The following is a 20,119-nucleotide window of genomic DNA, read 5'->3' as shown; positions in this document are numbered from 1 at the left end:
GTGACAGACAAGCAGACATGTGTGAATGTGAATGTAAGTTTCTGGATGCAAATGTATTCACTGATGGTCAATGTGATCGTCACTTTTCGGATAGGTTTGTGTTATTTAGCGGTTGTTATCTAGGAATTACATACTTTGGAATATCGCGAATGAACAATCAGAATCAAGTATTCCAGACAGTCGTTCAATAATTTGCGATAACGACCTCCTGGATGTACTGTATCCCTAACATAATAAACAGCTGTCTGGAATACTTGATTCTGATTGGTCGGTCACAACATTACAGGATATGTTATCCTAAGAACAATAACTTTCGAATTACCTCGACCATCAGTGAATACATTCACATCCATAAACTTACATCCGCATTCATATGTGTCTGCTCATCTGTCATGCCGTTTTTGACTGTTTGGCGGCATACGTATTTTATACATAATACATAACTATTGAGAATCTAGTATGATGGTACGTTCACACCAGACGTAAATGAAGCACCAAGCGTGAGTGATTTACATGTTACGTCAATGCAAAGATGCGAATAGACATCCTGCGTCGTTTTTTGTGCAAATGAAGCAAAGCTAATGATACAAATCAAGCGAATTTCATGGTGTAAATTGAGCGTTTTGAGCGTTTGATATGTGATTCACTCAAGTAGAACAATCTTAACACTGTCGGACATTCGCTCCGCGTTAACCATTCAAGTTATTGCTCTTGCATGGATGTAATTATGACGTAGCGTCTGTTATTGGTGGCAAGTCCTCCTGCCAACACCAACAATAGCTCGCAAGGCGCATAAGCAGCATGCAAAACGCTCGCAGCTGTGGGTCAACCATTCAAAAGAGCGTACGGTATGATCGCCCCCTAAAGCATCCGTCATCCAGTAGCAGCTTCTGGAGGAGTTGATGAACTCACAGAGCTGCTGCATCTCTGAAAGGTTCTGGTGCTCATGTATTAACGCTGCGTAAACACAAAAATTTTGCGTACGCCAGATTTCATGCTTACGTTTGGATTTACTAACAATGAAAATAACGTGACTGTGCGTTGGTCCATGCCAACTTCATGTCTACCGTACATGTGTTACTTGTGAGTGTTCGTTTTATTTTCATTGGCGACTCCTAGAGACAATTGTGTTAAATTGCACACTACAAAGCATGTTTGAGCCATTCAATGGCAGCTGTATAGAAAGGGACAATCCGCATGTCTAGCAGGTATATAAGGTTTCCATACCATGAAGTTGACAATCCAAACATTAGAGTGCAATTTGCAGGGATCGTCGGTTTTCCCAATGTAATCGAATGGATCGACTGCACGCATATTGCTATAAAGGCGCCATCTGAAGACGCATTTGCATACGTCAATCTGAAACATTTTAATAAATGTGCCAATAATTTGTGATGCTCAACATTCCAACGAGGTGTGCTATTTACACTTAGCCTAAATAGACACTACAAAATTGTACACCTTTACATCAGACCAATTCTTTTTTAATTCACTCACAGTGCGATGTTCAGACCCCACTGCGTTAACCGCATCAGCTAAACTCACACTCTTATTTTTTCTTTTATTATTAATTCCAGAGAACGCAGTTTTTCTCCGGTCTACCTCTGATGGGAGTACATCCAATTCACATTCTGTGAAGTTTCTCTTCTTGCTTTTGCCACTGCTTTGTCGTTTGGTTTTGCCAAAGCGTCATTACCATACCAAAGAGTCATTACCATAATTATTGGGGGGAGGGGTTTTGCACTTGTGCATGTTGCGCTCAGTTTCAAGTTAATTCACATGTACAAAGAGAATATGCGTGGGATTCCGCGTTCGCAGTGTTTCATACATCTGATTTTTTTACTGCGTACGCACTTTTACATCTTTGTCCGTACACAAGTCTTTGTACATGAGGTCAATCAATGCAATCAATGCTGTTTTTCAGCCTTCCTAAAGCACAAAAAGCACAGCTAATCTCTCAATAAAACCCATATTAGTCATTTAGCAATGAAACAGGTGTCCCCAGGCAGACAGAAGCACCGGCCATAACTGTTGTGAAGCAAGTAAACTCAATGTTCACACGTCTATATATGTCTAATGTCGTCGGGTGTAGATGCCCCATAATAATGCACAGTGCTGACCTTCTCCAGCTGTCTCTGCTGCTCCGCCAGCTGTGTGTCCATCCTGCCGATCACCTCTTTGAGTCTGGATCTCTCCTCAGTCATTTCTCTCTGCTGCTGCGTCAGGCGATCCTGAAGCACTGAAACACACACACACACACACAATTATATCCTTTCAGCATCGGCACTGTAATGTGCACATCTGCAATAATCACATTGGGTATGTTTACATTTTCCATCTTAATGCAATTATAATGGGGTTTTGGCAATATTGCGATTTTAAACTTTATCTCGTGTAAACAATGTTTCTAACTAAATAATTAGTTGCAGTAAGCATAATCATATTAACCCAAAGGGTGTACACTGATTTTAATCAAAGTTGTCAGGCATGTAAATGCCTCAATTGCTTTATTAGATCAATGTTTTTTTTGACGTCACCTCATTAGTCAGTTTCTCATAAAATCTTCTGACCAATCAGATGCTCTCTAGTGTCTGACATGCCCCGCCCCCTTCTCACTGGCTCTTCATTTGATGCGCTTGAGCTCAACCACTCTCACTGGCAGAGCTGAGAAATCTATTGGCTGTATAGGGGGGCGGGGCTACTCTATGCTCCACCCTTTTTTAATGTTTCAGTTGAGATTAGGTCAAACATCAAATAAAAATGCACATGTAAAGCATTTCACGGGACCTTTAACTGGCATAATAGTGAATGAGGAGTTTAGAAGCACACTTGGGGAAATGTCAGTATCAAGTGCTGTTAGCAGAGATTGTGTGTACATGCGTACCTCTGAGCTGCTCGTCTCTCTGTCGGGCTCCGATCTCCAGCCCCTGTGTTGTGTTCTCGTGTGAACTCTCCACACGGGTCGACAGATCACCCAACCTGAGGGAGAAGCGCTCCATCTGCTCGATCACTGCTGTCAGAGACCTGCACACACACACCATACACACACACACACACACACACACGCATTAACATACACAATATACACACATGATGAACACAGAAACACACACACACTTCATCCACACGTTAACGTACACCATGCACACAGACAAACCATACACACACACACAAAATCACACATACTAATACACAAGCACACACTTTATCCACATGTTAACATACACACGTCATCCACACATCACACACTATGTACATAAACACACATCAAAAACACACAATAACATACACACAAACACATTATATACATACATGAACACACAGACACACCATACACGTATTAACACACACGCACCATAAGCACACATTAACACACAAACACATGCACACACACACATTATCTCACATCATGCACACACAGACATACCATTTACTTGATACAGTTTGTACACACACACACACACCATACACACACTTTAACACACAGACACACCCAAACAATTTACATGTAAACTTCAAACATGAACACACACTCAAGACGAGCTTCTCTGTCTGACTGTGTCTCGGTCTCCATATTCTGTGTGTGTGTGTGTGTGTGTGTGTGTGTGTGTGTGTGTGTGTGTGTGTGTGTGTGTGTGTGTGTGTAGCACCTGGTCTGTGATGTTGCACTGGTCACAGCATCGATCTCCTCGTCCTTCAGCTTCTTCAGACGCTGGATCTGATCCTCATGATCTCTCTTCATCTCCAGGATGGACTTCCTAACGCAACAACATCAACGACACTAGAGTTTATTTCTCTATTTTAACCCAAAACAACATTTACAGACACGCGTAAATGAGTCGTGAGCTAGTCTTTCTTTCTGTTTTCTAAATTAAAAGCTAATAATAATAATAGATTTTTTGTTATTAACTGCATTCCTGTGATCATTACCTTTAATTAACGTGTGTAATAATGACATGATTATAAGATGGTTTCTTTTTCATATTTTTCCCAAATAATGTTGAACAGACTCAGGAATTTTTCACAGTATTTCCTATAATATTTTTTCTTCTGGAGAAAGTCTTATTTGTTTTATTTTGGCTAGAAGAAGAGCAGTTTTTAATTTTTAAAATCATTTTAAGCTCAATATAAAGCCATATTTGTTTTGGATTGTCTACAGACTAAACCACTGTCGTACAATGACTTGCCTAATTACCCTAACTTTACCCTAAGTAACCTAGTTAAGCCTCAGTTTAAGCTAAATACTAGTATCTTGAAGAATATCTAGTCTCAGGGTGCTTTCACATCTGTAGTTCGCTTCATTTGGTCCGGACCAAGCGCAATAAATGATACATTGTTGCATCTTTTGCCGTCTTTGAGTCATTTTCACACCACACTGCTGGCTTTGGTCCGAACCAGTTGAAACGAACCAAAATGCAGTCATCTGACAAAATCCACATCTCTCATTGGCCAGATGTTGTTGAACATATTTCCTAAACTGCTTATTGATTGGTCAGAATTCACGTTCGGGAAAATGCCAGTGAACACCCGCAGGTAAACAAAACCTTTTACTCTGGAGGGACGACTGCGCTGGCTGATTGTATCCCTGCTTTAGACAAACTATACATTACGAAAATGAAGCGCGGCCGCGGCTGGAAAATTGTGTTTTAATTAGGGATGTAACGGTATCAGAATTTCACGGTACGGTAATACCTCGGTATGAATGTCACGGTACGGTATTTATTGAATCATTTACAGGAAAAAACAAAACTTATGAAAATACTCCAAAAAAGTGCCAAAAGTGTCAATGACATACAAATTAGCCATCTATCTGTAAGCTTTGAAACAGGAACTTCAATTTTAATAACAAAAAAATATTAAAACATGTAAAAAAATAAAGTTTCAATTTAGTATTGTTGAAAACTCATCACATTCAACATTTAATCACTCACTCACTTAGATAGAGATGGGTTTAAAGGAAAATTATCATTTAAATATAATCTGGTAAAAGCTGGTATCTCTGGGTATTTACAATGTCCCCTGCAACAGAAAAAAACCCTCTCATTTGGGACTGAGGTTTCTGGGACAAGAGAGATATGACTTGGCCCAGGTTGACAGCAGTGGGTAACGTTGTGCATTGTCTTTCCCTCACTTGAGAGGACAAACCATGAGTAAGATAGAGGTCTCATGTCTGCATCAATCTGAACAGTGTGCTGACAACACCGCTATTCAGTACGCGCGCGACAACACAGCTGATAAGAACTCGCGCCACAACACCGCTATTCAGTACGCGGACGGCGACAACACCCGCTTTAGGGTTTTCCAGCTCTTTTTCATCCCCGCTTCTAGCAGCACACTCCATTTCCGCATTACTGGATCTGTAGCGACAACAGACCGCAAGGGATGATGGTCAAGCATGGGCTGATGGGAATTGTAGTTTTCGCTACCTCCCGTTCGCTTCATTCGCCTGAGCAAATTTTCTCAGAAGACCTATAGTTTTACAGAGTCATGCGACTACGGTAATATCGAAAAAAATTAGTATTGCGGTATGACGGTATTTACAATACCGTTACATCCCTAGTTTTAATGCATCGCTCGTCACTTCAGGAGGAGACGTGAATTAATTTAGCTAAACTGTGACATGGTCATCTTGCGGAAATATTACCAACAATACATCAGGTAATGTTTCCCCCTCTCTCTCTCTCTGTGTTGTTAAAGCGCTGTCAACAAATAATTTTCCTCCATATCCCATAATGCACAGCGCATCGGCGTACGGCAGCTCAATTAGTCCAAAAGGCGCAGTACTTTTTGCGATTAGACTTGTTTTAGTACGGATCATATTCTCACCACAAACGAACCGCTCCAGGGTTCGTTTGAAAGCGTACCGAGACCACCTCTTCAAGCAGGTCTTGATACGCTTATTTGGTCCGCTTTTGGTGCGCACTCGAGTACGATTGCTGCATTCTCACCTGCCCAAACGAACCGCACCAAAAGGGGAAACGAACTCTAGTCCGAACTAAATAAGGTAGGTGTGAAAGCACCCTAATATTATGTGCTATCATCATGACAATAATAAAATAAATCAGTTATTAGAGACGAGTTATTAAAACTATTATGATTAGAAATATGTTGAACAAAATCTTCCCGCCTTAAAGAGAAATTGGGGAAAAATATATAGAGGGGTGTGTATGTATGTGTGACCTCTGCAGCTCTCGCAGTCTCTCCACCTCTCGGTCTCGGTCCTGTTGGCTCTGCAGGAGTCTGCGCTGGTGCTGCGCCTGTAGCTCTGCTCTCTCCTGCTCCGCCAGACGAGTGACCACAGCCAGCCTCTCCGCCAGGTCCTCGTTCTCCTGCCGCGAGCGCTGCTCTCGCTGAGCGGCCGATTCCTCCAGCAGCTTCACACGAGTTCTGAGACACGACGACACATTGCTTTAGCTCTGTTTCCATCCATATATAATTAGACGTGTGTGCGATTGTGAGTGTGTGTATTTATGAGTGAGTGTGTGTGATAGTAAGAGTGTGTGAGCTTGTGTGTGCATTCGAATGCATAAGTGTGTGAGCGAGCAAGCATGTGTGTGTCTGTGTGCTTGTGATTGAATGTGGGCGAGTCTCTGAGTGTGTCTGTGAGTGAGTGAGAGTGTGTGTGTGTGTGTGTGTGTGTGTGTGTGTGTGTGTGTGTGTGTCACCTGTGCATGTTCTCCATCAGCTCAGTGTCTTGTTTGTGTCTCTGCTGAACACTCTCTAGCAGCAGCTGATTCTGGTCTCTCTCCAGCTGTAAACTCCTCACCTGAACACACACACACACACACACACACACTCAGATGAAGGAGTCGGCACATGTCTCTGGTATCTGTCAGGATTTTAAGCTGTTGTTCACACACGATGACGCAAAAAATAAAATAAAACGCTAAAACAGAAACTGCTCGTCGCTATCGTGAATGTTTAAGACTGAAACTCCCTTCATCATGGAACTAGGCTTTCATTGTGTAACAGTGTTTGATTTGTGTGTGTGTGTGTCTTGTTTAATTTTGTGCATGTGCGTGTTTTTGTATCTAACTGGTTTGATTTTTGCATGTGTGTGTGTGTGTGTGTGTATCTTGTTTGATTGTGTGTTTGTGCTATTGTGTATGTGTGTGTGTATTTTGTTTGATTGTGTTTGTGTATGTAATATTCATGCATGTGTGTATCTGGTTTGATTGTGTGTGTGTGTGTGTGTGTGTATGTAACTTGTTTGATTGGGCATATATGTTCATGCATGTGTGTGTTTCTTGTTTGATTGTGTGTGTGTGTGTGTGTGTGTGTGTTTGTTTGTGTGTGTGTATATAACTTGCTTGATTATTTTTGTGTGTGTATATAAATTGTGTATAATTTGATTTGTCTGTGCGTGTTTGTATGGATTTTTGATTGTGTGTGTGTGTGTGTGTGTGTGTGTGTGTGTGTGTGTGTGTGTGTGAGAGTGAGTGTGGAACTTGTTTGATTATTTGTGTTGGGCATGTGTGTGTATCTTGTTTGATTTGTGTGTGTGTGTATATAATTTGTGTATAATTTGATTTGCCTGTGTGTTTGTGTGTGTGTATCTTGTCTGATTTTGTGTGTGTGTAAATTATTTTATTAATTTGTGTTTAACTTGACTATTTGTCTGTGTGTGTGTGTGTGTGTGTGTGTGTGTGGGGGTTTATCTTTGATTGTGTGTGTGTGTGTGTGTTTCTCTTGTTTGATTGTGTGTGTGTTTGTGCATGTGTGTGTGCATCTTGTTTGATTGTGTGTGTGTGTATATAATTTGTGTATAATTTGATTTGCCTGTGTGTTTCTGTCTCTTGTCTGATTTTGTGTGTGTGTAAATTATTTTATTAATTTGTGTTTAACTTAATTATTTGTCTGTGTGTGTGTGGGTTTATCTTTGATTGTGTGTGTGTGTGTGTGTGTGTGTGTGTGTGTTTCTCTTGTTTGATTGTGTGTGTGTGTGTGTAACTTGATTATTTGTGTGTGTGTGTGTGTGTGTGTGTGTGTGTTTGTATATTTTATTGTGTATGTGTGTGTGTATCTTGTTTGATTGTGTGTGTTTGATTATTTGTGTGTGTTTGCATGGATGCGTGTGTGTGTAACTTATTTAATTATTGTGTGTGTGTGTGTGTGTTTATTTTATTGTGTATGTGCATGTGTGTGTGTGTGTATCTTGTTTGATTGTGTGTGTGTTTGATTATTTGTGTGTGTATGCATGGATGCGTGCGTGTGTGTGTAACTTATTTGATTATTTTGTGTGTGTGTGTGTGTGTGTGTTTGTGTGTAACTTAATTATTTTGTGTGTGTGTGGGGTGTGTGTGTGTGTGTGTGTGTGTGCGTGTGTGTGTGTGTGTGTGTGTGTGTGTGTGTGTGTGTGGGGTGTGGTGTGTGTGCGTGCGTGTGTGTGTGCGTGTGTGTGTGTGTGCGTGTGTGTGTGTGTGTGCGTGTGCGTGCGTACCTGTGCCTCCAGCTGAATAATGCGCTTCTGCAGTGTTGCTGTGTCTCCATGATGCTCCGTGTCTCTGAGTCTCTCAGAGCCGCTCAAACCCCAAAGATGAGACTGAGACAACTACACACACACAGAGCCCCAGTTATAAGTCTGTTCTTGTGAACATTATGCATGTTTTTGTGACATTAGTACACACTTGTATTATAAGGGGAGTAATACACATGTAGGTGACTTTGTTCACATGCCCAACTATCATAAAGCTTTTAAATCATACAGAATGATTTTATTCTCAGAAATTAAAGCAGCACAGTCTCCTGTGAGGGTTGTGTTTATGGATAGTTTTAACAATAGAAAATACAGTTTGTGCTGAATGAAAACAATGGAAACGTATGAAGTGTCCCCACAGTTCACAAAAAACATCAAGTGTGTGTGTTTGACCTGTTGCTGAATGAGGATCTGCTGTAGTGTGTCCGCTGACAGAGGTGTGTGTGTTTGTGTCACAGGTACAGCTCCATCCACTGTTGTCTTCTGTGACTGAAACACTGAAAAAACAACTCTATTATAAACATGTAAAATCATTCAAATTGATATTTACAGTTTTCATGACTGATATGAGCAGGTCTTAAACACACATGACACATTACGTGTTTAATTACATATAATGCATTCATTTTCTTGTTTTAGAACATTATTGCTCTTTAATCAGTATAGATGTTGGTTCATTAGATTTTTTAACTACAATTCACAAGTATAATATTTTGTTTTTAAACCCCATCCATTTCCAATCCAACCCCATCTATCCAAATCCCATTCCATCCCTCCCTAATCCTATCCATCCATCCCCAATCCAACCCCATCTATCCATCCCCAATGCCATCCTCAACCTGATCAATTCATCCTTATTTCAATCCCATTCCATCCATCCCTAATCCCAATCCTATCCATCCATCTATCCCCAACCCAATTAATCCACCCCATTCCAAATAATCCATCCCCAATTCAATCCCTTCTATCCATCCCCAACCCAATCAATCCATCCCCAATCCAATCCATCCCTAATCCTATTCCAGTCATCCCTAATCCAATCCTATTCCATCCATCCCTAATCCAATCCCATCCATCCACCCATCCATCCCCAATCCAATCCCATTCCCAATCCAATCCATCCCTAATCCAATCCCATCTATCTATCTCCATCCCAGTCAACCCATCCCCAATCCAATCCATCCCTAATCCAATCCCATCGATCCATTCCCAATGCCATTCCAAATCCAATCCTATTGTGAGGGACCGAGCCTGCACGTACAGTAAGGGGCATACAAAAAAGAAGATTTTCAAAAATAATTATTTTTAATAAAGTCAAAAAGGTTCACAAAAAGTTCAAAATAAATTAATTAAATAATTAAATCAATTGAAAGAACAATAAACTAAACAAGGAAAACAAACTGAGTTCAAACCAAACAAATCATGTCTAAACCAAAAACAGAACTTCATGAAATGACAAGACAGACCACATTTATAGCACAGGGACTAGTCCACATTAAACAAGAAGGGGGAGACAAAAACATACAATTTACAAATACAATAAACTAAGCCTAACATCTAAATACAAATCTAAATATAAGTTAAATAAAATATAAATAAGGCAAAACTAAATATAAATCTGAATAAACAAACATTGTAAATCATTATTGAACCTAAACTAAACATGAGCTCTCCCTCCAAGCCATTAAGCCAATGGTATCGGCAGGCGGAACCAAAAGACGGCCTCTTGCGGCACGTCGGACCTTTACTTGGGCAGACCACACCCGGAAACTCTGTTCCTCGTCGGCACTGCAGCACGGTAACTTAAACTCAAAAGAAAACTAAATTAACAAAACATACAGTACAGATAACTGATTTTGTGTGCACCCAAAATAGTAATAAATGTACTGTGAATAATAAAGAAAGGTAATGAGAAACTGAAAAAGTGTGTGCGTCTTATTTAAATCAGATATGAATGAAACGAAATGTATAAACACAATAACTGAAATTGTGACCAATAAATAATCTTAAATTAATATGTATAATGTGTGTGTGTGTGTGTATGTGTGTGTGCATGCCTCACTCTCAATGTGTGGCCAGCACACTGGCCATCACACCTATCCCCAATCCATCCTCAATCAAATTCAATCCAATCCCATCCCCAATCTAATCCATACCCAATGAAATCCAATCCATCCTCAATCAAAATCAATCCAAACGTATTCCAATCCAATCCATCCCAATCCAATCCCATTCTATCCATCCCCAACCCAGTCAATCTATCCTCAATTCAATCCATCCCCAACCCAATCCATCCATCCCATCCCCAATCCAATCCATCCCTAATCCTATTCTATTCATCCCTAATCCAATCCCATCCTGTGATGAGTCTCTTTGACCAACCCACTGATCGGCCGAAAGCAGGAAGGACAGAGACTCATCTGCTCAATTGGGACACCTGGTTTCCCCTCTATAAAAAGCCAACAGTGTTGGCTTGTGGAGAGCCATGCTTTTGTTTTGTTTCTTTTAAGCTTTGGTTAATATTTGATTTTGCTGACCTAAAGTGAGCACTTGATTATTCTTTAATGTTTACATAAATATTTTTTCGGTACCAAACCATTCTGTGTATGTCCTCCCTTTAATTTTTCATTGCCTTTGAGCCAGGCCGTGACACATCCCCAATCCTATTCCATCCATCCCTAATCTAATCCCATCCATGCATCCAGCCATCTATCCCCAATGTCATCTCCAATCCAATCCATCCGCAATCAAATTCAATCCAAACCCATCCCCAATCCATCCTTAAACCCAGTCCATCAAATGATTTAATTCAATGTAATCGTCTATGTGAAGCTGCTTTGACACAATCTACATTGTAAAAGCGCTATAAAAATAAAGATGAATTGAGATAATTTCACTCCACCCCAATCCAATCTAAACCCATCCTCAATCCAATCCATCTCCAATCAAATTCAATCCAAAGCCATCCCCAATCCCATACCCAATTCAATCCATCCCCAATAACATCCAATCCAAACCCATTCTCAATCAAATCTATCCCAAATCTAATTAATCTTCAATTAAATTCAATCCAAAGCATCCCCAATCCAATCCCATCCCAATCCAATACAATCTCCAATTCAATCCCATCCCCAATTCAATCCCATGCCTAATCCGATCACAACCCAAATCCAATCCCATCCCCAATCTAATGCAATCTCCAATCCCATGCCCAATCCAATGCAATCTCCAATCCCATGCCCAATCCAATCCAATCCAATCCCAATCACCCCCAATCCAATCCCATCCATCATCAATGCAATTCAATCCCATCCCCAATCTAATCCATTAGAGGTGTGAACCTATACTGGTCTCACGGTTCGGTTACGATTATCATGCCTTTGATTCGGTTCAATTCGATATCTCGGTGCATCACGGTGCATTGACGATGCTTTCCATACACAGTATTATATTTTAGGGGGGAGGCTATAACAAGCTGTCTGTATAAACACACAGACACACAGCACCACACTGTCTCTCATTCAAACACATACACACACACACACACACACACTTAAGCCCTTGCAACAGGTAGAGCTTGCGCTGAGTGGAGCAGAAAAATGAAAAAAAAAAACGAGAAAAAAAAAAGAAGCACTTTTCCGACGGTCCCTTTCTGAGAGCTCCTCTCCACGCGAGCTCTCCCGGCTAAACACATATTGCGAGAGCTTAAACAGAGCAGTGCTCGTAATGTCGTGCGAAAAAAGAAAGACAGCTGTGAAACATAACTAGCTTTGTCTTTTTGTGGGAAACACACTTTAGATCTTTTTAGGGTAAGAGGTTTTTGAGTTATTGCCGTCTGTAACTGAATGTGTGTCAGGAATATCGAAAACAAAACCAACTTAACCGCGCTCATTTCTGGCGCCCCCCTGGATATACAGCACCCTTAGCATTTGCCTATGGTGCCTATGCCACGGACCAGCCCTGAGTTGCCTGAGTGTTGTAAATACTCGCGCTCACCTCCCTCGCGACAGAGCGCATAGGAGATCAATGACGTCAGTACATAATAACTGGTTATGATTATTATGGAACCGATACCTTATTGTCCGCGTCTGCATCGCGGTGCACCGAAGAAACAATTAATTTTGACACCCCTATAATCCATCATAAACGCAGTCAAGCCCAATTTTTATATACCTGGTAAATTCTGACTTAAAAGTTTGTTCAAATGTGTTTATACAACTCTACAGTCCAAAAGGACTTAATATTTGATTTTGACCGTACCAGGTTTGTGTTGACGGTCTGTGCTTGTGTTGTGTTGGATTGAGCTCCCGGTGGACTCTCTGCTGGAAAACACACACAAACACACACTTCACTTAGTATAAGAATCACCCACCCCAAGAACAGAGACTCTCTCTTAACGTTGTATCAACTGTACCTGTGTTCAGTAACTGGGATTGGGGACTCATCCGCTCTTCTTCGTGATGCTGGAGACACATTAGGTTTAGAGCTGAAAACACAACAGACATTAAATGCAAACTCACTTCCTCCATGATCATTCACTCACTTTTCTTACTTCATTATCTACAATTGTTTCTGGCTTCACAAGCATCACCACATACAGCACAACACTATAGAACTATACTAAATGATCCCTCGGTTCCAGCTCGTATCTCAGCCTGCCTGTTGGATATTTCACACTGGATGAAAGATCATCATCTTCAGCTGAACCTCGCAAAAACGGAAATGCTTGTAGTTTCTGCCAACCCGACTCTACACCATAACTTTTCAATCCAGATGGATGGGGCAACCATTACTGCATCCAAAATGGTGAAAAGCCTTGGAGTAACGATTGATGACCAACTAAACTTCTCTGACCACATTTCTAGAACTGCTCGATCGTGCAGATTTGCACTCTATAACATCAGAAAGATCCGACCCTTCTTATCTGAACATGCAACTCAACTCCTTGTTCAAGCTCTTGTTCTCTCCAAACTGGATTACTGCAACTCTCTACTAGCTGGGCTTCCAGCTAACTCTATCAAACCTCTTCAGCTGCTCCAGAACGCAGCAGCACGAGTGGTCTTTAATGAACCTAAACGAGCACATGTCACTCCGCTGCTAGTCCGTTTGCACTGGCTGCCAGTTGCTGCTCGCATCAAATTCAAAACTCTGATGTTTGCCTACAAAGTGACTTCTGGCCTAGCACCTTCTTATCTGCACTCACTTCTGCAGATCTATGTGCCCTCCAGAAACTTGCGTTCTGTGAATGAACGTCGCCTCGTGGTTCCATCCCAAAGAGGGAAAAAATCACTTTCGCGAACGCTCACGCTCAATCTGCCCAGTTGGTGGAATGAACTCCCTAACTGCATCAGAACAGCAGAGTCACTCGCTACTTTCAAGAAACGACTAAAAACTCAACTATTTAGTCTCCACTTTACTTCCTAATCTGCAATTGCCTCTTTGAATATCACACTAACTGTACAAAAAAAAAAAAAAAACTACTAATACTTTCCTTCTTAGACTTTACAGACCTGAAACTTGCCTATAGCACTTATTCATTGTTGCTCTTGGTTGTGTAAATTGCTTCCTTGTCCTCATTTGTAAGTCGCTTTGGATAAAAGCATCTGCTAAATGACTAAATGTAAATGTAAATGTAAATAATATTAAAGGAAATTAAAATACATTTTTAGTCAGTATTACTCCGTTAGTCTTAAGGCTATCTATTAGCTAGTGTACAAAATTTGCGTCAATAAAATATAAAATTAATATAAACTTTCAAAGCTAGTTTGACATTTCCACCTAAATGAATCAACCATTTTTTTTAAGGTCGCTCATACTTTTCTCATCAAATCTTGACCAATCAGATGCTCTCTAGTATCTGACATGCCCTGCCCCCTTAGGTCTTGATTGAGCTCTTCATTTGATGCACTTGAGCTCAATCACTTTCACTGACAGAGCTGTGATAAAAACCAAACACTATTGGTGGCTTGTTTAAAAGGGGAGGGGCTACTCTATGCCCCACCCTCTTTTCATGTCAAACCCTCACCTGTGAAAAACATCCACTTCCTTCCGCACTTCCTGTTTGTGCTCTCTGTCCTCTGCATGGCTTGGTGTTTTCTTGCGGCTCAGTGCTCCGGTGAGCCAATCGTCTTCCTCGTCCTTTAGTGTTTTAGAGTTGGTTTTGGGAGGCGCGGGTGCGGCCGGTGATTCGGCTCTCGGTGAATCATGCGTGTCTTCTTGTGTGTATGTGGAGGAAGATGCAGGAGGCTTCAGGGTTTCTGCTGGGGGTGGTTTTTGGGGCTCCTCCTTCATCTTTTCCTCCTCTTCCTCCTGCTTCAGGCCAAGCCAGTCTGATCTGGGTCGTGTGGACCGAGCGGAGGGTTTGGGCTTGTGTTCGGGAGAGTGAGAGCTCACATCTTCAGTTGAGAATCTGACAATATACAGTGTGTTTTTAGTAAATATTAAGTGTAATAATCAGTTTCATGTACTTGTAATGTTTTAATGGGTGAAAATTAAATAAATTAACGAAGTAGCATTTTGTTGATCTTGTATTTAACTGTTTTTTTAACCTTGTAATAAACAATTTTTAAAAATGTTAAAAAAAAAGTTTTATTATTAATATTATAAAAATCTACCAAGATAATGTTTTTAATATATATATATATATATATAAATATATATATAAATAAATATATATAAATAAATATATATAAATAAATATATAAATATATATATATATATATATATATATATATATATATATATATATATATATATATATATAATTTTGTTTGTTCATAGAAAATATTGGATTTTTTTTCATCTTGTATTTTAATACGGTAAACATTTATTATTTTTATTAAGTTAATTAATTAATTTATTAAGTAAATTAATTAATTTATTAAGTATTTATTGTTATTTTTGGTAAAATATCTATATGTAATGGTATGACACTTTTTATATTCATGCTTTTTACATTTTTATAAATATCTATTGTGATAAATAATAATATATTAAAGGGCACCTATTTTACCCCTTGTTTAGGATGTAAGTCTTTTGTGTCTCCAGAATGTGTCTGTTAAGTTTCAGCCCAAAACACCCGTCAGATTATTTGTTATAGCTTTCAGAACATTAGGATTTTCTGCTTTGAACACCATGTAGCTGTTTTTGTGGCCTGTGCCTTTAATGCTAGTTCGCCTCACCCACTGTTCCCATGTGCCTGTCAGAGTGTGCAACAATCTCCACCTCGGCTGCGTCAGATAAACAGCTCAGTGACAGACATAATGGAAGCAGATCTCGCGTAACGTTTGTATGAAACACTACAGTAAGAACTTTCCCAATGATTATTTGATGTATTTGTTGTAGAGTTAATTCAAGCCTTTCAATGAGTCACACACAACGTCATTACAAAGCTCACGCACACACACAGCGCGCATGTTTAACTCTGCACTGTTTTTGCATGGTAAATGTTACAGGATACATATTAATATCCACTGCTGTATGGACTTCCGTTTTGTTAATGTACAAAATAAACGTGATTTAACGTCTACAAACCGGGATTGAAGCGTCATCTTTTATAACTGTACTAACATACGGCTGTGGTGAATTAAAGCTGAAGTAAATCACTGTAAAAAAGGTTTTATACATGTAAAACTCACTCTTGATTAGATGATTGGTGATCACAGAGCGCTGAACAGATCTTTTAATCCCGGTTGCTTTTGCACACGTCCTGTCTTGTTGATATGATTATATGTGTTAATACGAAGACATGTTATTACAGGGCTGTCAATCAACTCTGTGGGTGGGGAAACCGCACTCCTCAGTATGAGAGTGGACACACTATACCTACACACGGTTCTGTCCAAACACCTTTCTAAAGATGATTTTCATCTTAGGTGCCCTTTAATGTTCATAATTTAAAGCGATTGATATTTTTTTATGTTGTATTTTGTTGATATATGCAAATAAAGAGAATATTTTAAGAATACTTTTACAAAAATATGTTCTACCATGTACATTGTGAAGTATTCTCATGCTCTTAAATCTATTTATTACACTTTTCACAAAGTTTAAAATAGTTAATACCATATTGTTGGTAAAATCTGCCGATATCATTTCGTTTTTATTATTTCAATGAATTTTCATTATTGTATACACTCATGCACACCTTGTTGTGTTGTGTTAATAGTCGGAACTGGAGTAAATATACTGTAATACTATTGTTTGCAGGAGTGTGTTAGTTAAGTCAGTTTATTTATTTCACAACAAGCGACAGTGTACAATCTGTACATTAACCAACCCCTAGAACACAAGTGTCAAATCTAGTTCCTGGGGGGGCCGCAGCTCTGCACGGTTTAGTTCCAACCCTAATTAAACAAACCTGATCAAACTAATTGAGTCCTTTAGTTTTGATTAAAACTTACAGGTAAGTGTGTTGAAGCAGGGTTGGAACTAAACTGTGCAGAGCTGCGGTCCTCCAGGAACTGGATTTGACACTTGTATCCTAAAACGTAAATGTACCCAAATTAGCCCAAACACTAGTTTTCATTGGTGTTACCTTAGCCAGATGTTAAAAGTCATACCAATAAAATGACAGATTCAAACTAAAACAATACTTGAATGACAAAAACAACAACAACATCAAAAAGCAGAGTGTTCACAATGTTAATTATTAACAAGCCATTTCTTATAATGTTAATTAAGTAGTGTTTAGACTTTTAAAAGCTGTAAATAAGACTCTGATATGTTATTGTGTGTGTAATATCTGACCTGACAGACTGTCTGCGGGACTGACGGCCCTCTGGAGTCGAGCCCATCGTGGGCTGATAAGAGCCGAATGTGAAGTCCTCCTCGTCCATCACAGAGCCTACAGACAGCAGGACCACCAGTTAATCACTCAAATCAAGGTCTAACATTACTTTCATTCACTGGATTTTTGTCCAAAGTGACTTGCATTGCATTTACTGTTGTTCAGTTTCTGCATTTCCATAAGTTCTAGTGTTTGTGCTACTGCCTTTAGCTGAGATATGAACTATATATTACTATAGGTCATCTCTAAGCACTCAAATGCCTTTCACATATAATCTCCTAACTTAATAAGTACGATTCAAATAATTTTTGAAATATAATTCATGTCTGTTTTGTTGCAGTTAGCAAAACGTTCGCTAAGGCATCATCCCTCATGTTAAAAGATGCGTTTTCCCTCTAACCATCTCAGAAATCTCAGCTGAGCATTTCTTTAAGGGTCACGAAACACCAAAACACATGTTGTGAGCTGTTGACAGTCGTATATGTGTCCCACACTGCTAAAAACACTATTAGGACACCTATATTTCACTAAAAAGTGTAAATTGGTTGTTTTTGCGTTATTTCAAGCAAATTCGTACTTCCGGTTTGAAACTAATTTTTGAAGCTGCGTCACGGTCATGACATAATAGCGTGTATTCCAGCATGCAGACTGGGCGTCTGTGCCAGAGTGTGTCTTATTACGTCTTACAGTGTGATGCATTAATGCATGAGTAAGGCTTGGTTCAAACCAATCAGCGCGCTCTAATGAGCAACTTCATTAATATTCATTACTGTCACAGTGTTTAGACGGCAGAGACGCCACGTTGTGTTGGCAAAACAAGCGTGAAGTTAAACATGTACACACAGACATCACCTATATACTATATAACTGCAGGTTAACTATGTTTATATATGATATTTTAACTGTTAAAAGCTATTAGCTACTGTTTAATTTGCTAGTTATTAATGACTAATAAGGTTATGGTAACTAATAACCTGAACTTATCTGAATTTGATTGTAATGCAGTAACGTGCACCTTTTGTGAAGCTGCTTTGAAACTGTAATTATTGTGAACAGCGCTGTGCAAATAAACTTGAGTTGAATCTTTCTAAAGCTTTTCATAGCAATCTGCTTTAGTCTGCATTAGTTGAGATTTTCACCTTTCCCCGCTGAGTTTTTCTCTGGTGGTTTCTCTGTCTCTTTCTCTGTCAGTTTCGTGTCTTTTTTCTCTCCGGTTGCTGGTCTCTCCAGCAGGCGAGGGGACGTCCCACGGCCTAAGAGCTCATCCAGACGTGTGCGAGCTCTCGGGGGGCGATCAGTTAAACTAAAAGATGCAGAAATCACAGAAACTTCAGTGTCACTTAAAAATGAGAAAACGCTTGACATGCAGTGAGGGAAATAAGTATTGAACATGTCACCATTTTTCTTAGAAAATGTATTTTTTAAGGTGCTGTTGACTTGAAATTATCCCCAGATGTTGGTAATAACCAAAGCAATCTATATATGCAAAGAGAACTAAACTAGTTAGATTACAAATAAAGTTCTGTGTACATGAAAACATGAAATGATGCAGGGGAAAGTATTGAACACATGAAGAAAGGGAGGTGTAGAAAGGCAGTGAAAGCCCAGACAGCAGCTGAAATCTCTCAGTAGTTCTTCAGCAAGCCTCTGCCCTTCCTCAGTGTAAATGAATATCAGCTGCTTCAGTCCAACATCTACACTGAAGATGAAACCAGGGTGGACATTTCAGCCAGACAATGATCCGAAACACAGCCAAGGAGACTCGCAGATGCTTTCAGAGAAAGTAAATCAAGCTGTAGAATGGCCCAGCCAATCACCTGACCCGAATCCAATAGAAAATATTAAATAAAGCTCAGATCTGATAGACGAGACCCACAGAAGCGTCAAGACTTTGACAGTCTGTTGAAGTCTGTGAGAAACTCACACCTGAGCAATGCATGTGACTTCATTCTCCATATGAGAGGCGCCTAAGCTGCCCGTATAAAATGTATTCTTTGTTTTGTTATTATTATTTATTATGTGATTACAGATAACTAATTCTTCACTACTTATTTCCCCAAATTTATGATCGGAGCTCCTGCAAAAATGTGAGGCGCAGCAGGCAGTAAAAACACTCTCTGCCAATAGAAAACTAGTTTGAAAAGACACCTGTCACCATAATATCTAGGCCTACCTGTCCTTCTTCTGTGTCGCTCCGTTTCCATGCGTTTTTTGTGATTCTCCAAAGCCCAGCGCATCCATCAGATCATCTCCATCATCATCAAACATCAGATCGTCTTTCTTCTTCACAGTAGCTGCTGGAGAAGCTGTTAAAACAGACATCAAAAATGAGCTTTACCGTCTCCTACATTCGTATCTCCACACATGTACCGGAATAAAGCTCGACATGAAGAGTCGTTCTGGACGTAAAACAGCAGCAGAGTACACGTCTACAACAATAAAAATGTAGAGAAATGATATTGTTTCGAAACTGACTGCGATTGCTAAATTCGCTGTTTGATTATAGATTACACGAGCTGGATTCACTGGTCAAATGTGCTAGAAACGCTGCACACTGAGGACATCTGCTGGTCACAAGGGTATAACGCAAAAAGAAATGCATGAACACTTCGTCATCATTCATCAGTGTGAATGTAAATATATTTATTGTTATGTTTATAGTTATCGTTCTTAATGCTTTACCGCTCTCACCTGTCTCTGTTTTCTGAGGAACGACTGGTGAAGAAGAGGACGGTGGCTCGGTTTTCTTCCCCATCTTCTGCTTGTCTTCCAGATCATCCAATAAATCATCTAATGAATCGTCTATGTTATCTGTGAAACATGAAGAACAGCCGTCATGCTCAACTTCAGTTTTA

The 20,119-nt window shown here is 39.7% G+C and overlaps 1 protein-coding gene across 47 annotated transcripts in view; it reads right to left on the bottom strand.

Annotated features, from left to right (window-relative positions):
- fbf1 (Fas binding factor 1) overlaps positions 1-20,119 on the bottom strand; it is a 48,492-nt gene that overhangs the window by 17,945 nt on the left and 10,428 nt on the right. For 25 of the 47 annotated variants that reach the window (XR_012400735.1, XR_012400737.1, XR_012400746.1 and 22 more), the window contains 14 exons: positions 19,956-20,075; positions 19,438-19,570; positions 18,404-18,567; positions 17,225-17,321; positions 14,502-14,885; positions 12,891-12,962; positions 12,737-12,798; positions 8,870-8,973; positions 8,441-8,551; positions 6,666-6,766; positions 6,181-6,387; positions 3,651-3,758; positions 2,885-3,024; positions 2,121-2,239 (listed from right to left, as the gene is read on the bottom strand). Coding sequence is in view for 29 of the 47 variants with exons in the window: in XM_073943957.1 (XP_073800058.1) it covers positions 2,121-2,239; positions 2,885-3,024; positions 3,651-3,758; positions 6,181-6,387; positions 6,666-6,766; positions 8,441-8,551; positions 8,870-8,973; positions 12,737-12,798; positions 12,891-12,962; positions 14,502-14,885; positions 17,225-17,321; positions 18,404-18,567; positions 19,438-19,570; positions 19,956-20,075 (1,922 nt within the window). In the remaining 18 variants the exon portion in view is untranslated. The remainder of the gene's footprint in view (positions 1-2,120; positions 2,240-2,884; positions 3,025-3,650; positions 3,759-6,180; positions 6,388-6,665; positions 6,767-8,440; positions 8,552-8,869; positions 8,974-12,736; positions 12,799-12,890; positions 12,963-14,501; positions 14,886-17,224; positions 17,322-18,403; positions 18,568-19,437; positions 19,571-19,955; positions 20,076-20,119) is intronic. The other 22 variants (XR_012400736.1, XR_012400738.1, XR_012400747.1 and 19 more) reach the window with 1 other exon arrangement.

Source organism: Danio rerio, chromosome 3, assembly GCF_049306965.1.
Source record: "Danio rerio strain Tuebingen ecotype United States chromosome 3, GRCz12tu, whole genome shotgun sequence".
NCBI lineage: Eukaryota > Metazoa > Chordata > Actinopteri > Cypriniformes > Danionidae > Danio > Danio rerio.
The sequence above is the reverse complement of the archived record's forward strand: the minus strand, read 5'-3'. Positions and strand labels throughout refer to the sequence as shown.